Below are 19,870 nucleotides of genomic sequence, written 5' to 3' on the forward strand. Positions count from 1 at the left end.
AAGAAATTCCTAAAGTGTCGATTTACTTTCATACAAAATACACCACAGCCCATCAAAAATGTAACATCATCCAAGATTTGCGTATTCAGAATATATTGTAATAAAAAAGTATTGCAGTATATTGTCTGAGAAATCAGACCCCCAAAGGTACAAACACCCTAAGGGACCAGAAAATGTAGTAAAAATGTATAGATATATATAATATATTATATAAAAATATATATATTTTATTTTTTTAATCAAGAACTACCCTTTTCCTAGAATTCATGATGTCCCAAAATCATATTAGGCCTCTTTAAATCCCAAAATACCTGATCTAAAAATTTAAATGAATGATCCCTGCACCATAATAAAAAAAAGATTTTGCCACCAAGAAAATTTAGAATAAAATGAGACTAAAGGTTTAAACAGTTCTCAAGATTGTAGCAATTAAAATGACAGCTCTTACCACAGAAAACTCACTCCCAGGGCCGGCGCTATGGGTAGGCAAAGTGGGCAAAGTGGGAATCTCTTCTTTCAAATGAATCTTGAATTTTGTTTCTTGGTGCTATGGATCCAGAGATATTCAGGTTTAAAGTGAGAATATCAGGTGTGATTCTTATATATAAAAATCACTCGATGGCAGTTTAACAGTTAATATCTCCGTTTTCCTGACACTGAGAAACACAAGATTCATATAAAAGAGGAGACTCACTTCTTTCTTAGGAAAAAAGAAGTGAGGTTCTATGTGTCACAGAGCCAGAGATACAGCTCTCCGAAGTCTACCCCCCCCCCCCCCCCGAGATTCTTAGCCATCAGGCTACAGGGAGAATTTGCTGCACACAGGCGCTGCTGCACCTCACAGATAATGGAAATATTCACTTTATATGTTACTACATTCTGATAAGGAATGAAATCAACTAATATTCATGTTTTAACCCTTCTCTATGCAGAACTATCTAAGAACACATTTTTTCTCTTATTGCCTTTTATTTCGTGATAGTTTTTTTTTTTTTGCGAAAATTGACTGATTTGGGTTACCATGTAAGGGAACATACAATGATACATCTGTGTGACGCTCAGTGTATGTGTATCAGTGTGAGCCCCGTCCTGGAATGAAGGGGGCGGGCTAGAGTGCAAGGATAAGAGAGAGAGAGAGAAAATCAGCTCCAATGCTTCACTACGAGTGATGGGAATTCTGGCTCTTCTTAGTGAACTGGCTCATTAGGCTCCGCTCACTAAGAAGAGCCGGCTTATCTGGCTCTTAAACGGCTCCCTATTACATGTATAATAGGGAGCCGCAGGCCAGTCAGTCACCCCATTCCACACCACTTTTAACCCAATTGTATCGGGTTAAAGGGGCCGTGGTGAGCTCCCTGCCTACCTCACACAGAAAACCAAGATGGCTTTCCCAACCCTTAGACAAAAGTTACAGGGTCCTAGGGGCAACTGAAATTGAGTACAGGACTGATATAGACAGGTTGGACTTATATATGTGCATTTTTGTTAATAACAGTGAATTAGAGAATGTGTTATTTTGTTATCCTGAGTACATATAAGAAACTTGTCTTCATGGGAATTCCACTTTAATACAAAGACTGAAAAGGGCCTCATTCTTAAAGGACATTTTTACTGATGGTAAATGTGTTCTACTAAGAAGTTAAACCCTCCACGCCCCAGTGTATAGAGCAGGCTATGGTTGAGACTGGGCTATGGTCGTGTGAACGAATATATATATATTTTTTTTACCCCCGTTATTAGCAAAATGGCGAGCACAACGTGTTACATGGGCCAGAGAGCTCTGGGAAGAAGAAAGGAACATGGCGGTAGTGTTCCTCACTGTATGGCGGTAGTGTTCCTCACTGTATGGCCGTAATATTCCTCACTGTATGGCGGTAGTGTTCCTCACTGTATGGGAGTAGTGTTCCTCACTGTATAGCGGTAGTGTTCCTCACTGTATGGGAGTAGTGTTCCTCACTGTATGGCGGTAGTATTCCTCACTGTATGGCGGTAGTATTCCTCACTGTATGGCGGTAGTGTTCCTCACTGTATGGGAGTAGTGTTCCTCACTGTATGGGAGTAGTGTTCCTCACTGTATAGCGGTAGTGTTCCTCACTGTATGGGGGTAGTGTTCCTCACTGTATGGCGGTAGTATTCCTCACTGTATGGCGGTAGTGTTCCTCACTGTATGGGAGTAGTGTTCCTCACTGTATGGCGGTAGTATTCCTCACTGTATGGCGGTAGTATTCCTCACTGTATGGCGGTAGTATTCCTCACTGTATGGCGGTAGTGTTCCTCACTGTATGGGAGTAGTGTTCCTCACTGTATAGCGGTAGTGTTCCTCACTGTATGGGGGTAGTGTTCCTCACTGTATGGGAGTAGTGTTCCTCACTGTATAGCGGTAGTGTTCCTCACTGTATGGGAGTAGTGTTCCTCACTGTATAGCGGTAGTGTTCCTCACTGTATGGGGGTAGTGTTCCTCACTGTATGGCGGTAGTATTCTTCACTGTATGGCGGTAGTATTCCTCACTGTATGGCGGTAGTATTCCTCACTGTATGGCGGTAGTGTTCCTCACTGTATGGCGGTAGTGTTCCTCACTGTATGGCGGTAGTGTACCTCACTGTATGACGGTAGTGTTCCTCACTGTATGACGGTAGTGTTCCTCACCGTATGGGGGTAGTGTTCCTCACTGCATGGGGGTAGTGTTTCTCACTGTATTGAGTTAGTGTTCCTCACTGTATGGCGGTAGTATTCCTCACTGTATGGTGGTAGTATTCCTCACTGTATGGCGGTAGTGTTCCTCACTGTATGGCGGTAGTGTTCCTCACTGTATGGCGGTAGTATTCCTCACTGTATGGCGGTAGTGTTCCTCACTGTATGGCGTTAGTATTCCTCACTGTATGACGGTAATGTTCCTCACTGTATGGAGGTAGTGTTCCTCACTGTATGACGGTAATGTTCCTCACTGTATGGGGGTAGTGTTCCTCACTGTATGGAGGTAGTGTTCCTCACTGTATGGCGGTAGTGTTCCTCACTGTATGGCCGTAATATTCCTCACTGTATGGCGGTAGTGTTCCTCACTGTATGGGAGTAGTGTTCCTCACTGTATAGCGGTAGTGTTCCTCACTGTATGGGAGTAGTGTTCCTCACTGTATGGCGGTAGTATTCCTCACTGTATGGCGGTAGTATTCCTCACTGTATGGCGGTAGTGTTCCTCACTGTATGGCGGTAGTATTCCTCACTGTATGGCGGTAGTGTTCCTCACTGTATGGCGGTAGTATTCCTCACTGTATGGAGGTAGTGTACCTCACTGTATGACGGTAGTGTTCCTCACTGTATGACGGTAATGTTCCTCACTGTATGGAGGTAGTGTTCCTCACCGTATGGGGGTAGTGTTCCTCACTGCATGGGGGTAGTGTTCCTCACTGTATTGAGTTAGTGTTCCTCACTGTATGGCGGTAGTATTCCTCACTGTATGGCGGTAGTATTCCTCACTGTATGGCGGTAGTATTCCTCACTGTATGGCGGTAGTGTTCCTCACTGTATGGCGGTAGTATTCCTCACTGTATGGCGGTAGTGTTCCTCACTGTATGGCGGTAGTATTCCTCACTGTATGGCGGTAGTGTTCCTCACTGTATGGCGGTAGTGTTCCTCACTGTATGGCGGTAGTATTCCTCACTGTATGGCGGTAGTGTTCCTCACTGTATGGCGGTAGTATTCCTCACTGTATGGGGGTAGTGTTCCTCACTGTATGGGGGTAGTGTACCTCACTGTATGACGGTAGTGTTCCTCACTGTATGACGGTAATGTTCCTCACTGTATGGAGGTAGTGTTCCTCACCGTATGGGGGTAGTGTTCCTCACTGCATGGGGGTAGTGTTCCTCACTGCATGGGGGTAGTGTTCCTCACTGTATTGAGTTAGTGTTCCTCACTGTATGGCGGTAGTATTCCTCACTGTATGGCGGTAGTATTCCTCACTGTATGGCGGTAGTATTCCTCACTGTATGGCGGTAGTGTTCCTCACTGTATGGCGGTAGTATTCCTCACTATATGGCGGTAGTATTCCTCACTATATGGCGGTAGTGTTCCTCACTGTATGGCGGTAGTATTCCTCACTGTATGGCGGTAGTGTACCTCACTGTATGACGGTAGTGTTCCTCACTGTATGACGGTAATGTTCCTCACTGTATGGCGGTAGTATTCCTCACTGTATGGCGGTAGTATTCCTCACTGTATGGCGGTAGTGTTCCTCACTTTATGGCGGTAGTATTCCTCACTGTATGGCGGTAGTGTTCCTCACTGTATGGCGGTAGTATTCCTCACTGTATGGCGGTAGTGTACCTCACTGTATGACGGTAGTGTTCCTCACTGTATGACGGTAATGTTCCTCACTGTATGGAGGTAGTGTTCCTCACTGCATGGGGGTAGTGTTCCTCACTGTATGGTAGTAGTGTTCCTTACTGTATGGGGGTAGTGTTCCTCACTGTATGACGGTAATGTTCCTCACTGTATGAGGGTAATGTTCCTCACTGTATGGAGGTAGTGTTCCTCACTGTATGGGGGTAGTGTTCCTCACTGCATGGGGGTAGTGTTCCTCACTGTATGGGGGTAGTGTTCCTCGCTGTATGGGGGTAATATTCCTCACTGTATGGGGGTAGTGTTCCTCACTCTATGGGGCTAGTGTTCCTCACTGTATGACGGTAATGTTCCTCACTGTATGGAGGTAGTGTTCCTCACCGTATGGGGGTAGTGTCCCTCACTGTATGGCGGTAGTGTTCCTCACTGCATGGGGGTAGTGTTCCTCACTGTATGGCGGTAGTGTTCCTCACTGTATGGCGGTAGTGTTCCTCACTGTATAGCGGTAGTGTTCCTCACTGTATGGGGGTAGTGTTCCTCACTGTATGACGGTAATGTTCCTCACTGTATGGAGGTAGTGTTCCTCACTGTATGGGGGTAGTGTTCCTCACTGCATGGGGGTAGTGTTCCTCACTGTATGGGGGTAGTGTTCCTCGCTGTATGGGGGTAATATTCCTCACTGTATGGGGGTAGTGTTCCTCACTGTATGGGGGTAGTGTTCCTCGCTGTATGGGGGTAGGATTCCTCACTGTATAGCGGTAGTGTTCCTCACTGTATGGGGGTAGTGTTCCTCACTGTATGGGGGTAGTGTTCCTCACTGCATGGGGGTAGTGTTCCTCACTGTATGGGGGTGTACGGAGCTGTGGGTGGTGTCATTTTTTGTGACTTTTGATGATGTTTTAATTGCTATCATTTCAAAGACTGTACGAGCTTTTGATCACTTTTTATTGAATTTTTTTTATATTTTTCAAAATGGCAAAAAAGTGCCATTTTTGACTTTGGGCGCTATTTTCCGTTACGGGGTTAAACGCAGTGAAAAACTAATATTATATTTTTGTAGAAAGGGCATTTTTGGACGCGGCGATTCCTAATGTGTTTATGATTTTTACTGTTTATTTATTTTTATATCAGTTCTAGGGAAAGGGGGGTGATTTGAATTTTTAGCTTTTTTATTTTTAGGTTTATTATATATTTTTTTAATTTTTTTATTTTTATTTTGACTTTTTTTCAGACTCCCTAGGGTACTTTAACCCTAGGTTGTCTGGTCGATCCTATCATATACTGCCATACTGCAGTATGGCAGTATATGCGGATTTCCCTCATTCATTACAATGTGCTGATCGCACATTGTAATGAAGGGGTTAAGCCGAGACAGCCTCGGGTCTCTTCGGAAGACCCGAGGTTGTCATGGCGACGGATCAACGATCCTCGGCAAGATGGCGACGCCCACCGCGGGTGTTACCAGTAAGCCTTTGCTGCAATATGCAGCAAAGACTTACAAGCTATGGAGAGGGCTCAGCCATGAGCCCTCTCCATGTACCCGCACCCGGCATGTGACATAATTTACGTCACATGCCGTGATTCGATTCTAATCGGATTTTCTTTGAAAATTCGGCGAACCAGATCAAAGCGAATTTTGACAAATTCGCCCATCTCTACTTGTAACGTAACGGGAGTGAACAACTCTATATCGCTGCAATCGCGTAGTATAGATTTATAATAAAAGAAATCATTATTGGGGCATGTCTACCATTAGTAAAACTGATCATAGATGTCCTTTAAAGGGTTTGTTCATTTCGGCAAATTAATGTTATTGTTTGCATGATGAAAAATTCTACATTTTTACAATATACTTTCTATATCAATTCCTCATGGTTTTCTAGATCTCTGCTTGCTGTCATTCGATGGAAGCTTCTATGTTTACTTTCAGTGGACAGAAATCCTTCCGTGGTCACACAGGTGCACAGCTCGTTAGTATCAGAGAGTAATCAGAGCTGTGTGTTATAACGAGCTGTGCACCTGTGTGACCATGGTCAGATTTCTATCCACTGGAAATAAACATAGAAGATTTCTATAGAAGAACAGCAAGCAGAGATCTAGGAAACCGCAAGGAATCGATACAGAAAGTATATTGGACAATTGTATTACTTTTCATTATACAAACAATATAATTTATTTTGCTGAAATGGGAAACGGACTGTAATTTAAACAGATGTCTGGACAGATACATCAATAGCAAAGTGTCAGTCTTTTTATAACGGATACCTTTAAAAAAATGGATACCTTGCTTTGACTGTCAGAAATTTTGTTATTTATCTCCATTTAAAAAAACGGATTATAAACTGGAATAAATGGAACATTCCTGAAGACATGTGCGTTACTGTCCGTTTTTTAAAATTTATTATGAAAAATCATTGATCTATATTTCATGTCAATCTATTTTTCTATCCTGCCACACACAAGCCAAACTTACATGTAAATTTCTATCTCTGGCATTTATCTATAATCTATCTATATGTATAGAATAACTATCTCAGTCTATCCATATCTATAGTTCTCTCTATCTAGAAAGAATTATTAGACAACTGATAGATAAATGATAGAAAAACACTGGGGCACATTTACTAAGGGTCCTGTGGCCGCGTCGGGTTTCCTGAATATTTCTGATTTGCACCATTTTGCGCTGAATTGCCCCGGGTTCTGGTGCACGCGATCGGATTGTGGGGCATTGGCGCCGTGACAGAAATGGGGGGCGTGGCCGTCGGACAAAACACGGCGGTTTTGGATAAACCGTGGCATTTAAAAAAGAATTGTATCGCAAGATCAAGCAGTTACATGCACCAGAAAAAAGAAAGTGAACTCCGGCGGACCTCGGCGCAGCAGCGACACCTGGTGGATATCGGGCGCACGATCTTAGTGAATCCCGGCAGACCCGAATCCTCGTCGGACAACGCACCGCGGGATCGCGAAAGGATCGGATAAGTAAATGTGCCCCACTGTGTCTATCCATCTCCCATTTACTTCAATGTAAAAAGTATTGCATCCTTTGTGTATTTGTTTATTTCTTCAAACGGAAAAAAGTACTGCAAGACAAAGTAATTTTTTTCTGAAACAAAACGAATTAGTAACGGATAATAGAAAGTTTAAAAAGGGATTTTTAACTGATACGTGCCAGAATGGGTCCCAACTTCCCTGTGTGAACACGATTTAATAAAATCCTCCCAATACAATATATGTCATTGTAGTAATAAATGGGGGTCACAGCCATTTTGTGTAGGTTACCTATAGTTCACACTAAGCAGTTCTGTTGAAGTTTTTGTTTTTTTACAAACATTAAAAATGAAAGTAATATGTTCATGGTAAGAGGAGAAGGCTAATACTATTACTATGTGTAATTATGAGGACATTGGTGATTATATACTATAAAAATTATGTATATATGATTTTACACCTCCACACAGGCCAACCCCACCACGTGACCGTCCTCACATGCTCCCCCGCTATTGGCGCCTTTATTCAAATTCTACGTGGTGACATCACGAGCGCGTCGGAGCCACGTCGCGGCGGGTTCGTTACGCATGCGCGCAGAGCGGCAAGATGGCGGACAGTGCGGAACTGAAGGTAAAGCGCAGCTGGAATTGCGGGACCGGGATCCCGCCCTGTGTCCGACCAGGGGAGTCTTAGGTTCCGGTCGGGGTGGGCCGATGGATCGGTGAGCCAGGAAAGGCGGGGTCCAGAAGCAGAGGGACCTGAGAGCGCGATGTGAGCGCAGGGGGACAGTCGCCGCTGTTATTGTTGCTGCGCTCCGTGCTGCTGGAGGGGAGGGGGTCTGGGGTGAGTGAGGGCAGCACCGGGTGACTGACCCCGAGCCTCAGCCTCTGCATAGTGCGGGATGAATGGGCTGAGGCCATGAGCGGCGCTCCGGAGGTGTGTGCGGCTCCACGGGCTGAGAGGTGAGGTGACACTTGTCTCCATCCCCTGCCTGTCACCATGCCGGGCACCCCACCTGCCCTCCCCCACCAGCTCTCCATTGTCTGTCAGGGCTTCCTGCATGCTTCCCAGGCTCCGTGCACACACAGCGTTATTTGTTGTGCTCTCTAGTTTGTGTGTGTGTCCAGCTGACCTTAGTGTATACTGCCTGTACAGCACATGAATGGAGAGTGTGGACTGTAGAGCCTCCTTGTTGTTACAGTGTGTCAGCGGGTGGATAACCTCATGTCATACATGTGTATAGATCATGCCTGTGGTGTATTAGGTCCAGTAGCTGGTGCTGTTCTGCAGTAGATCTCTTGTGTGTACATGTTTTTTTTAGAGATGTGTGTTTTCATTCCTGCTGTTTAGTTTATAGGGGATCTGTGTGTAGTATACAGTATATACAGTACGTGGAGTCTAGATCCGGCTTCTATCCCCCTGCTGGGGCCTCTTTGGTCCACATGATATAGATACTGTGCATCCTAGTCAGCTCGTAGGACTAGCGGGGTCTGCTGCAACCAGAATACAGTACAATATTGCATTCCCCCTTTAAATATGACCTCTCCTGACAGGTCAGCCTTTACTAAATACTTGTAGTCTACATGAGATAACAGTTCTGTATCGCATATTCTTATAGTTCTGTGCACTGTTTTGCAATGATGGGGGCACAGCATATAAGCTCATAGCTCCCCATTTTTGGTATATTTCCAGGAGTAATAACAAAGGGACACTTTGCCACTTTCTAAAATCAGATTAATCATTATTACATTTTTTAAAAAAAAAACCTTTTGTACAAAACAAATACAGAACGCCCACCCCTTCAGTTCTGACCCTCAATAATGAATTTGTCAACAGTTAAACTTGGTATATTAAAAAAAAGCCATCAAAGGGCCATACAGTTCTGAATAGCATTGATGGAAAAGTCAGCCTATCCTGTGTAAAATGATGTCCTAACATAAATTGACAACTTGGTCGTGCTCTCTACTTTGTTCTTACATAGTTTGACATGGACATGATTTTAAAAATGTTGGGTTGTCATAAGAACCAGGATTAACAATAAAGCTTCATTACAGACACCTGTGATAACTGTTGTAGCTGTTTATTGTAGTCTAAGGCTAAATTACAGTAAGTTGCCAACATCCAGAGGTTTGTCACTAGGGGTCGGGTGTTCTTAAGTAGGGGACCACACTAAACATCCATGGCTTCCACTGAGTCTCGGTGGAAGCCACGGTTGTTTATTGTGGACCTTTATATGGACTATTGCATATCTAGCCGAAGTTTGGCGATGTATTTATGCTACTTTTGTCGTTTTGATTTGACTATATAAAAGAGTTTTGGTAATACGATTGGTCTGAATGTTGCTTAAGAATCGCGATGGATAAAACGGGGAGTGAGAGCCCCTGGAATTAGAGCAGTGTACACACTAAGTTAAAAAACGGAGTTTGTTTATTGTATTTGCCTTAAGTAGGGGACCGTCGGTATACAATAACATATATTGGAGGTTTCTATTACAAATTATGCAAATTGTATTCGTGATAACCTAGGGTCACACAACGAATGGATATTGTACCCTGATCTATATATGTCCAGTGTAGTCGGCAGTGATGCTAGGATGCGAGATATCATGCTGCTTATTAACGCTTTTCCATGTGTAACGTGCAATGAAACCTCCAATTCCAGGAAATGTAGTTAATGTAATAGATGTCATTTTCAACGTCAGACTATTAATAGATCCTGGTGTCTGATAGTGGACTGTAACGTTTTTTTTTTTTCACTTTTTGATTGACAAAGCACTGGCTCAGGATTTTCCGGCTCCCGTATTCCTCTTTGGCTAATTATACCCCGCCAGCCCCTGATCCCTCCTGAGCTGCTCCTCTGTGTTTTACAAGTAATTATTTTTTATAAATAGTTCTGTCACTTTAATTGCTGTATCACTTGCCGTTGTACGTCCTGCGTATATTGGCACGCCGCCCAATGTTGTAGTTAGTGCCGCGGCTTTGATGAACTTCATGTCATTATTTTGTGGGTAAATATGCGGTTATCGGAAGCTGTTGTTCAGCTTTGGTGTAGGGTTATTTTCGGAGAGCGGTACCAAATGTTTGCCTTTTCCAGGAATGATGAGGTTGACAGCTGTATGGAGGCACATCCACTTCTCTGATCTGTGCAGAGAGCAAGATGGTGTGATTTTTTTTTTTTTTTTTGAATATCAGATACTCTTGTGGTTTTGGATTAAGATTGCAACCTAACAAGATGGTGAGCAGAGCCACAGATTTTGGGACAGAGTGCTTCTGGATAAGTCTATCTATATGGTTTTATCATTAATTTCTATACAAATAATTACTTTGTCAGTGTGTTTTCGTTTTACATTTTTTAAATGAAGTTGGATGTTTGAAGTTGTTACATGGTCTTGTTTCTTACAAGGGGGTTAGGGGGCACTGAATATGTTGTTGTGAGACTATGGTATTCCTTTATATGGTTTGAAAAAAGGAGCAATTGAATTCAAGTCTAATGGCATTGGGGTAACTTCATCATATTTGATTATTAGTTTATCTTTTTATTTTAGTTTTATCTATTGTTCTTCTTCCTAGACAGATGCTTTACAGTGTGTATTGAAAGCAACCCTGTCACCAGGAATGTCCCTTTTTGCTGGTGTCTGGTTCCAAAATCAGATTGACAATGCGATGCATGCAATGCCTTGGGCTGATACAGGGCCGAATCCCTACCATAATAATTCATGCACAATCTAGGAACACTTGGTCATAGATGCAGGCACCACAACTGTGGTAATCCTTCTTGTATTTATCCATGACCTTCACTCAAAAATCAACTTTTAAAATTAATGCTAATGAGTCAGAAGGGCTGTGGGGCATTACCAGAGCCCTTATGTGCTGCCGCTTCCCAGGCTGTTACTGTCACCCTCTGCTTCCTCCCACTATTATTTTGTATCGCCCTACAATCGAACAGCACCGAGGGGCTCTGATAATGCCCCCAGAGCCCTTCTGACTCATTAGCATAGAGGGAAGGAGGACGTGGATAATAAATAAAATAATATTACCATAGTCACAGTACCTGGATTATATGAGAAAGTGACCCTGGTTTATATTTTGATGGCAGATTTACTTACTCACAGTTTAGGAGTAAAATGGTTGTAAGTTGCAAAAGGGTTTGCAAAGCTATTGATAAATGTTCCCAATTTAACACTTCTACTGTTATTTGTTCCAGTCACATGACCCCTATAAGGAAGAACCTACGACTTATAGGTAGCCATTCCCTCTGTAAAATGTTTTTTGTCTTGTGGGGTTGAAATGAGGGGGGAACTGTGATAAAACTGCACCACAAAGCATAGGGCCTACCTGGATTTTTGGCTGCACTGCCTGTCCCTACATGAACACATGTCTGACAGTGTGCAGTAGTGTGCTGTACTGAGAAAATGTTAAGCGAGTCAGGCTGGTATTTGTAGTGGCAAGTTTTAACTTTAATAAAAGGTGGTCCCCCACTTTCTATCCTATTCATGTGGACCGTATGATAGAAGCCAGCAGTCCCACATACTCGTACATGAAATCTCTGTGCATATGATGTGGTCGGTGTTGAGGATTTCCTGCCTGTGCAGAAGTGTTGCCCTATTATTACTGGTTTCAGGTATTGAAGTTTGGAAAGTTTTATTGTCAGCACTAGATGTAGATCTGTAGAGCTAAGACTACACAGTACACAGAGAGCTTCATCATCTTCTGCTGCAAATCATGTGAATTTTAAATAATTGTCAACTTTGCTTAAACCAATAGTACAAGCAAACAGAAGAAACATGTACATGCTGCTTATATCTCTCTATGATCCTTGTCTACAGGATAGAGCATTACTCGCTGATAAGTGAGGATTTGTCAGCTGCTGGGACCCCCACAGATCATGAGAACAGGGGTCTCACTAATGGGTGTAGTGGCAGGATGAGCTCTCCGTTCAGTGGTAAGGGAGTGTCTGAAAACGCTGAGCACAGCAATTGCAAAGTCAGTAAATGGTAGTGCTGGACAGCCCTGAGAATTGTGCTTGGATTGCTGGGGGTCCTGTTTTAGTGACTGGTGGTTGCTGCAGTTGGACTCTCCACAATCAGCTTGTTTATCTCCCATCCTATTAGAGGAGAAAGAATGGGCACAAAGATAAACTGGAGCTAAGTAGTAAGTTTTTTTTTTTTTATCTTGCCCCAACTGCTTTGTTTATACCAGTAATGGTCTGTACTTCTTTATACTGTCCCATGTGATAGATAAGCAGAACCCCTTCATCTTCCTCTATATTGGAGACATCCTAGTGTCTCATCTTCTAGCTCTGAGGGCTATTGCATATTTAGTTATACATATTTGGCGTATGGGCCAAGTTTTCAGTTCGGCTTTAACCAGTTTGGGCGGAAAACTACTAAAAATCCAGACTATAAGTGGCATGCATTGGACTATTGATTTTTTCAAAGTTTCTTGAATACAGTCATCCTTGTACATTGTTACCCAAAAATGATGCAGTTGCAGGTACATGTGCTCTCCAACTGTTCACTACATTTGCTGTTGCAGCTGTTGAGCCATACAATGTAATGTGTGTAGCTTCAGCCTGTCATGGTCCTGTTTGTTCAGTATGACAGACATGAGTGATTTTATCTGCTGCACATATAGACTGGTGTTATGTCACAGTAGTTACTACAAAATCTGTCATTGATGCTAAGTTGGGATTGGTGTCAAACTTTGCAATGCAAATTTCTATAAGATTTTCCTGCAGAGTGTGATTGTTAGGGTTGTCATACTAGCATACACACATGGCATACATCACTAGCATTGCGTTCTCCACATGCACATGATCCCATCACATGTAAAGATATATTCTCATAATATTGGGAATGGCTGCTCTTTTGTCTATTGAACCCAAAGTATCAAGGTTGAGCACTCAAGACATTGTGATTTCTGGGATTGAGATGACAGATGAGTCAATTTTTCCTGATGGGATCTGTCTGGATCGTTCTGTGTTGATGGTCAGTTTTGCTAGTATTACTGTAAGGATGGTGTTAAATGTAACATTAATGGTTTGTGTTGTCCTTCCTATGTACTTTAGCAATATTACACACAGAGCAGAGAATATGTAGCCATTACGGGCGCACATCCTGAATATCCCTGAAATTGTCACGGTGTGAATGTAACAGGGAAATCTACCATACAGGGGTTTTCCACTTTTATGTCAGTGAAACTCAGTGTCATTTTGTTATAAAAAGTTCTGCAACCTTCTAGTATACTTTCATTTTCTCTTTATTATTGTCATAGTCATGGTTGTGTGCGTTGTTTTTTTTTTTTTCTTTCTTTTTCTATATTTGCTGTCAATGTATACAGTTTCACCATCTGGGTGTAAATCAAGCTGTTTATATTAAAAGGGTTTTCCCAGGAAACAAGTTATGCTCTATCTACAGGATAGGGTCTGACTTGCTGATCTGTGGGGGTTTCAGTGATCCCTCAAAGATCACGAGAACGGGGGGGTCCGATCTACCCTCATTGCTCCCTGGGATGAGTGGGGCAGGCGGCTGCACATGTCCGTTCTGCTCCATTCTTCTCTATGGAGCTGATGGAGATTGCCGAGTGCCGCGCTCCACCGATCAGCTAGTTTGGGGATAAAAAAAATCCCCATTAAGCTGTTGGTCACTTTTACTCAACTTTTACAGGGTAAGGCCCCCTTTCACACTTTTTTTTTTCCCCTGTGTCTGCAAACTTTGCCTTGTAGGTTCCTAGCTTTGCACTTTGTTTCCACCCGTTTTTAGGCCTTTTGCACATGAATGAGCACGGGCCCATGTGCAAGAAAGAGGAGGGGTAGAAAGCCGAGCGGTTATGGTTGTAAAACGGCAAAATATGACATTTCCCATATTTGCACATCGATCGCCTGGCTTGGTCACTGTGTGTTCACCGCACTGTGACCGTGTGCCATAGACCTCTATGGGGGACTGTGAACTGGCTGCAAATTTTGTGTTGCCTTTTTTTCATCTTCTTGTCCACAAAACCTTTCCCCTCCCCCATGTTATCTGTATATTGTCCGATTTAAAGGAGCTGCAAAAAAGAGGGACTTGTTCATGTTATGATTTTGCAATCCAAAAAACGTGGACCCTCTTAGACTTCAATGGGAAGTTACTAGACACAAAGACAGCTAAAAATAGGCTAAGGACCTGAGATTGCAGCCATGCAAACACAGCAACAAATATCGGTGAGGATGATTCCAATACAGACGGTCCCCTACTTAAGAACACTCGACTTACATACGACCCCTAGTTACAAACGGACCACTGGATATTAGTAATTTGCTGTACTTTAGTCCAGGGCTACAATAAAGAGCTGTAACAGTTATCACAGGTGTCTGTAATGAAGGTTTATTATTAATCCTGGTTCTAATGACAACCCAACATTTTTAAAATCCAATTGTCACAGAGACCAAAAAAGTTCTGCCTGGGATTACAATGATAAAATATACAGTTCCGACTTACATACAAATTCAACTTAAGAACAAACCTACAGACCCTATCTTGTATGTAACCCGGGGACTGCCTGTACACAGAGATCTAAGTTACCTGCAACTTGGGTATGAGAAAATGTTAAAATGTTTGAGCTGTCCAAAGTATAAGGCTCCAATATGGGTGACCCTATTAATGTCTTATACTTGCCCTGTTGAAGTGGTCAAGACATTTATGTCTTTTGTAATATCTTTGGGTATCAGCGTGGCCCATACTCGCTATAATTTATGATTTTGAGATCTTATCTGACCACCATATACTCGGACAGTATGGGATGTGCCCTGATCCACAATGTTATACGTGGACCAGTGCAGTACACAAGGAATTGTTTGTGCCCCGTACAGTAGTGTTATGTCCTCTATTACATGTGCTGTTTGAGGGGTTCTGCTATTCATTTCAGTGTAAAGAAGATAAGCAAAATTTTAGTCTTGGAGGGAAAAAAAATAGTCCAGCAGTTTTATCTTCTCCTGAATGAAAGGTTCTTAATGGAGACTGATAATTGATATCAAATCAGATCCTCTAGGGCAGTGGTGGCGAACCTATGGCACTGGTGCCAGAGGCGGCACTCCGAGCCCTTTCTGTGGGCACTCGGGCCATCGCCCCAGCACACGAGACAGAACTCAAGGAATCTTCCTGCAGTTCCAAGCAACTTAAAAGATGCTGCTTTCAGTCATATTTTGATACTTGCTTTGCTACTTGGGACTGTAGGAAGAGGTAGAATGAGTAGACAGGGCCGAATTATCTTTGGAGGACCTCCTGCTGGCCCCACGGTTTTCTCTGTGTACAGAGGGAAACTGGAAAGAAGCTAAAATGAAGAAAAATTTCCATCCTTCTACTGTGTTGCTGTTCTCAGGAGGCCAATATGATTGAAAGTTGTTGAACAAGGAGCAATAAGTTACTGCTTTAATTTTTGGTTGGCACCCCGCGATAAAGGGGGGTTTTGGGTTGCAGTTTGGGCACTCGGCCGCTAAAAGGTTCGCCATCACTGCTCTAGGGCCACTTTCACACACAGCATTTGTTACATTTTGTAACGCAATACAAAGGCAGCGAGGAAGGGGCTCGTCTGATCACTGATGCGCTTTTATTGAAACGCTTGCGATCCGTAACAAGCGCCACGTGTTTTGCAATGCATGCAAACGCATCTGTGATTGGGACAAGTCCCTCACAGCCGTTTCGTTTCAAACATTGCTGCGTGTGAACATGGCTCAACAGAGTACAACGCAGACATGAACTTGCATTGCTGCAGAACATGACTCGTTATAAAATGACCCATCTTTGCCTAAAATATCTCCGTTATTTTTTCCCCAGAGGGGGCATTCCAGTGCTTTTTCATTGCATTTTGAAACGCATTGCAGTTGAGGAGAGGGGATTTGCCTAATACTGTTTAACATTTGTTAACTCAATGTTAACATGTGCGTTAATAAAAACACTTCTTTACAAAACCAAATGTAAATGTGATGTTAAAACAAATGTTAACTGTAATGTAATTGGCCAAATCACCGCTGCTCAGCTTTTGTAATGTGTCTCAAAGCGCCATGAAAATGCAACCGAAACACAACGTGTGAATGCGGCCAGAGGATACAGAGATTTGGAAATAGATGAGCAGAGGCAAAAAGGCACAAGTGTTTTCCTGATTCCTTGTTGCCCCTTTTGTTTTAGTGATGGGTGAGGAGATGATGCCAAACTTGGACCTTGTTATTAGGGGTGTAGGTTTTGGTTTGGGCTGTGTTCACATGTGACATTTACAATGGATTTTGACACCATGCAGAGGCTGTTTTGAGGAGATCTGCCTTATTTTGTTGTGTCTACGTTACATGATTGCGTCTACTTAAATGCAATGTTGATACAATTGGGCTAATCTCTTGTAAACAGCCTCTGCATTTTGTTTCGGTACCCCACACAAATGGTAGGTGTGAACACAGCCTCTAGATGTTTTACCCCAGTGGTGTATCGCCTAGCTGTAAGTGTGAGTGGTTATTGTGCTATGAATGTATGTGAGCGTCTGCTTGCAGGGCTGGGACTCTGTGTCCTGATGGTATTGGATGGGTGTGGCGGCAGTGGGGGAAGGGATTGATCTAATTGAGTCAGTGTCAAGATCTATGGAAGTATGAAAGTGACAGGGAGCACGAAACTGTGTCACACAGAGAACTGCGCTCTTATATGTGCACCCAGCAATGGTCTCCTCACGTTTATAATGGATATCTTACAATCGATGCTACAATTATATATAACGAGAGTATTGTGGAGATCTTGGCCTTCTGTTACTATGGTGTTTGCATAAGTTTGGGCAGAAATAGTTGAACCGGTAGCATAAATGTTGAAAATGCTATGTATCGTATCAGATCGGGATACAAGGTTTTGTTATGGACTTGTCTGTGTGATTTGGAGCGACGTTATCCACTGTGATGCGACTATACGAAGTGGACCGGGCCCAAGCGGACACAATATTATTGTAAATGAAACCTCTGTGTACTTCTGTATGGGGGTGCGTTCACACAGTCAGTTCTTTTACATGAAGTTCTCGAAGCCAAAAGCAGGTGTGGATGAGAATGGGTGAGGGCATATCATTGAGAGAAGCTGTGAAATTTGCCTGTGAACTAGAGGGTTTTTTGAGCGGACGGCACGCGGCTCAGTACCCAGAGATGTTATTGTAACGGTCCGTGTGGCAGAGGTCCTAGTCTGATCCATTTTTCATTCATAACTCATAGGGGTTAATTTATCAGAACGTGTACGCCAGTTTTTTTGTTTTTGGTGTAAAAGGCCTGAAATAATGGCATTCACAAGTGGGCACGGATGGTGGCTGAGTGGACTGGCTATATAACCTGTAAACATTCAGGCCTGAAAGTCCCCCGACAATGGCACAATTCTATGCCAGGCCAGACCTGACCATTGTTTGCCGACACAGCCGCCCACCAGATGTCAGATGGCTCCATCACATAATGTATCCGAAAGGGCAGGACTTTATCGTACACTGACACAGGAACACCATAGTTCATGAGAATCTTTGAAAAGTGGACGGATGTTATACATTGTTTATTTCTGCATCGTACATGTGCAGCCTTAGGGTGAAGACACACATGGCGTTTTTAGGCCGTTTTTAGTTAGTGCGTTTTCAGATCGTTAAAAACGCATGCAATTTATGAAAACGCATGCGTTTTTGACCAGTTTGAATTAAGATAATTGCTCAAACCTGTAAAAAACGCATGCGTTTTTTACCGATCTGAAAACGCACCAACCAAAAACGGCCTAAAAACACCATGTGTGTCTTCACCCTTAGGCCTTAACCCGTTTTTGGGCCGTTTTTAAGCAGTCCGTAAAAAAAAAAAAAAAAAAAAAAAAAAAAAAGCATTAACATAATTGGTAAAACCTTTTAAAAACGGATGCATTTTTTAAACTGCCTGCTTAAAAACGGGTTCAAAACGTGTTGTTGTCGGCTTTAGGTTTGCGTCTTGATACGCAATTCAAAGGCAGTGGGGAGGAGCTTGAAGCGCAGTGTGTATACATGTATATATGTATGTGTTATGGGTTCCTCCTGGTAATGACATTGGAGGGACGTGGTATAATGACGGATAATAGCCGCACGCTGGGCTCCTCTTGATCACTTGCGCTGTATATTAATATTAAACACTTTTTGTTCATTCATTTCTGCTCTAACAGCGTCAGATCAGGAGGAATAAGGATCCTCTCTTATCTTTCTCTGCTTTTGGGATTTTAGTCTGGAGCCCTCTTTAACATGTTGTGGTTAACCCTTGCAGCGCTGTGTGGCTGAGCATCTGATATTCATTAATTGCCTGCGGCCAGTTTGGAGGCTTCCCCCTCAGTTCTGTGTGTACGATTTATTCATTTATTTTTACCAGGCCACACGGATTTTCTCTGGGGAAACCCAAAGTGTTCCTTCCCTCTTCTGTTGGGTGATATCAAGTATCCTCAACATATTTATTGTACACATAGTTTCTCTTTTTCCCTCTACCACCCCCCTTCCCCTCTTCTTTCGCTTCCTCTTTCCCCTCCCCCCTTATTCTCCTTCCCCTCCCCCCTTATCTTTCTCTCCCTTCCCCCTCTCTGCTCTCTGTTTTCCTCCCCCCTCTTTCCCTCCCTCTCTGTTTTATACTTAGGTTGGAAGTAATTACTTAGGAAATTCTGGCTTTGGTAAAGGACGTAGCTATAAGATTTGTCTCCGTGTGGCTAGCAATATTCAGATATGAGTATATTGTATGCGAAAACTGAAAGTTTTAGCTGAGACGACGTCTACAAATTCTCCGAGTAGAAGATGTGCAGTGTTTATATCATCACTCCTGGCAGTGGAAGAGTTAAGCCGTAGTTTATACAAGTTAGACTGGTTACAGATGCTGTGTGTATGGATTTAGATGCCGGTGCGTGGAATATATATATACATTTATATATATTTATTTACTCTGCTCTACAAGAAGCAGAAGAAGCAATACTAAAATGCAGAATATCATGTGAAAAGACAATTGGGATTATATTTACTGAGGATTATAAGTCCAAATACTTGTCATGAGTGCGACTGATAAGGAAGATTCGGGTAGATTAAAATTCCTCTTTTGTCTTCCTTATTTATCAAATTCGAACTTGACAAAAAGTTTTAAGTGAGGATAGAGGAGATGACATTATAAAGGGTTGGGGAGGGGGGTGGGGGGTTGTCTCCGTCATTCATCAGAAGCTGCACCATATCAGATACTTTTTAGTAACCACCAAACCATTTTCTTAATAGAAATCTAGTACATGCATTACATGTCAGAATGGAAGTAATTAGGCATTTGATGAGGGAGGGTGTAGCCCTCATAAGAAACAAACAAACTGAAATCCAAGACTCAGACCTGTAGAGAAGTTCTGTCCTGTATCCGTGTTATTGTTATTGCGGGTTTATGTCTTGCATCTCAAAATCTGCACCAAAAATCTAATCTGCTTGCTATTGTTTTCAGTGGGAAGCAGAGCTGGGGGCTTTATTTGCCCCATGGTGATGACGGAAAAGACCTGCCCAGTTTTACCATAGTTTCCTGCAGCTGTGTAAATCCTAT

General features: G+C 42.8%; 1 protein-coding gene across 4 annotated transcripts in view; it reads left to right on the forward strand.

The window, feature by feature from the left end:
* Nucleotides 1–7,876: 7,876 nt before the first annotated feature.
* PIAS1 (protein inhibitor of activated STAT 1) overlaps nucleotides 7,877–19,870 on the forward strand; it is a 35,455-nt gene continuing 23,461 nt past the window's right edge. Inside the window, exon 1 of one of the 4 annotated variants that reach the window (XM_072148719.1) lies at nucleotides 7,877–7,957. In XM_072148719.1, coding sequence (XP_072004820.1) covers nucleotides 7,934–7,957 — 24 coding nt within the window. In that variant the 5' untranslated portion in view covers nucleotides 7,877–7,933. The other 3 variants (XM_072148723.1, XM_072148722.1, XM_072148720.1) reach the window with 3 other exon arrangements.

This window comes from Engystomops pustulosus, chromosome 4 (assembly GCF_040894005.1).
Source record: "Engystomops pustulosus chromosome 4, aEngPut4.maternal, whole genome shotgun sequence".
In the NCBI taxonomy this organism is placed as follows: domain Eukaryota; kingdom Metazoa; phylum Chordata; class Amphibia; order Anura; family Leptodactylidae; genus Engystomops; species Engystomops pustulosus.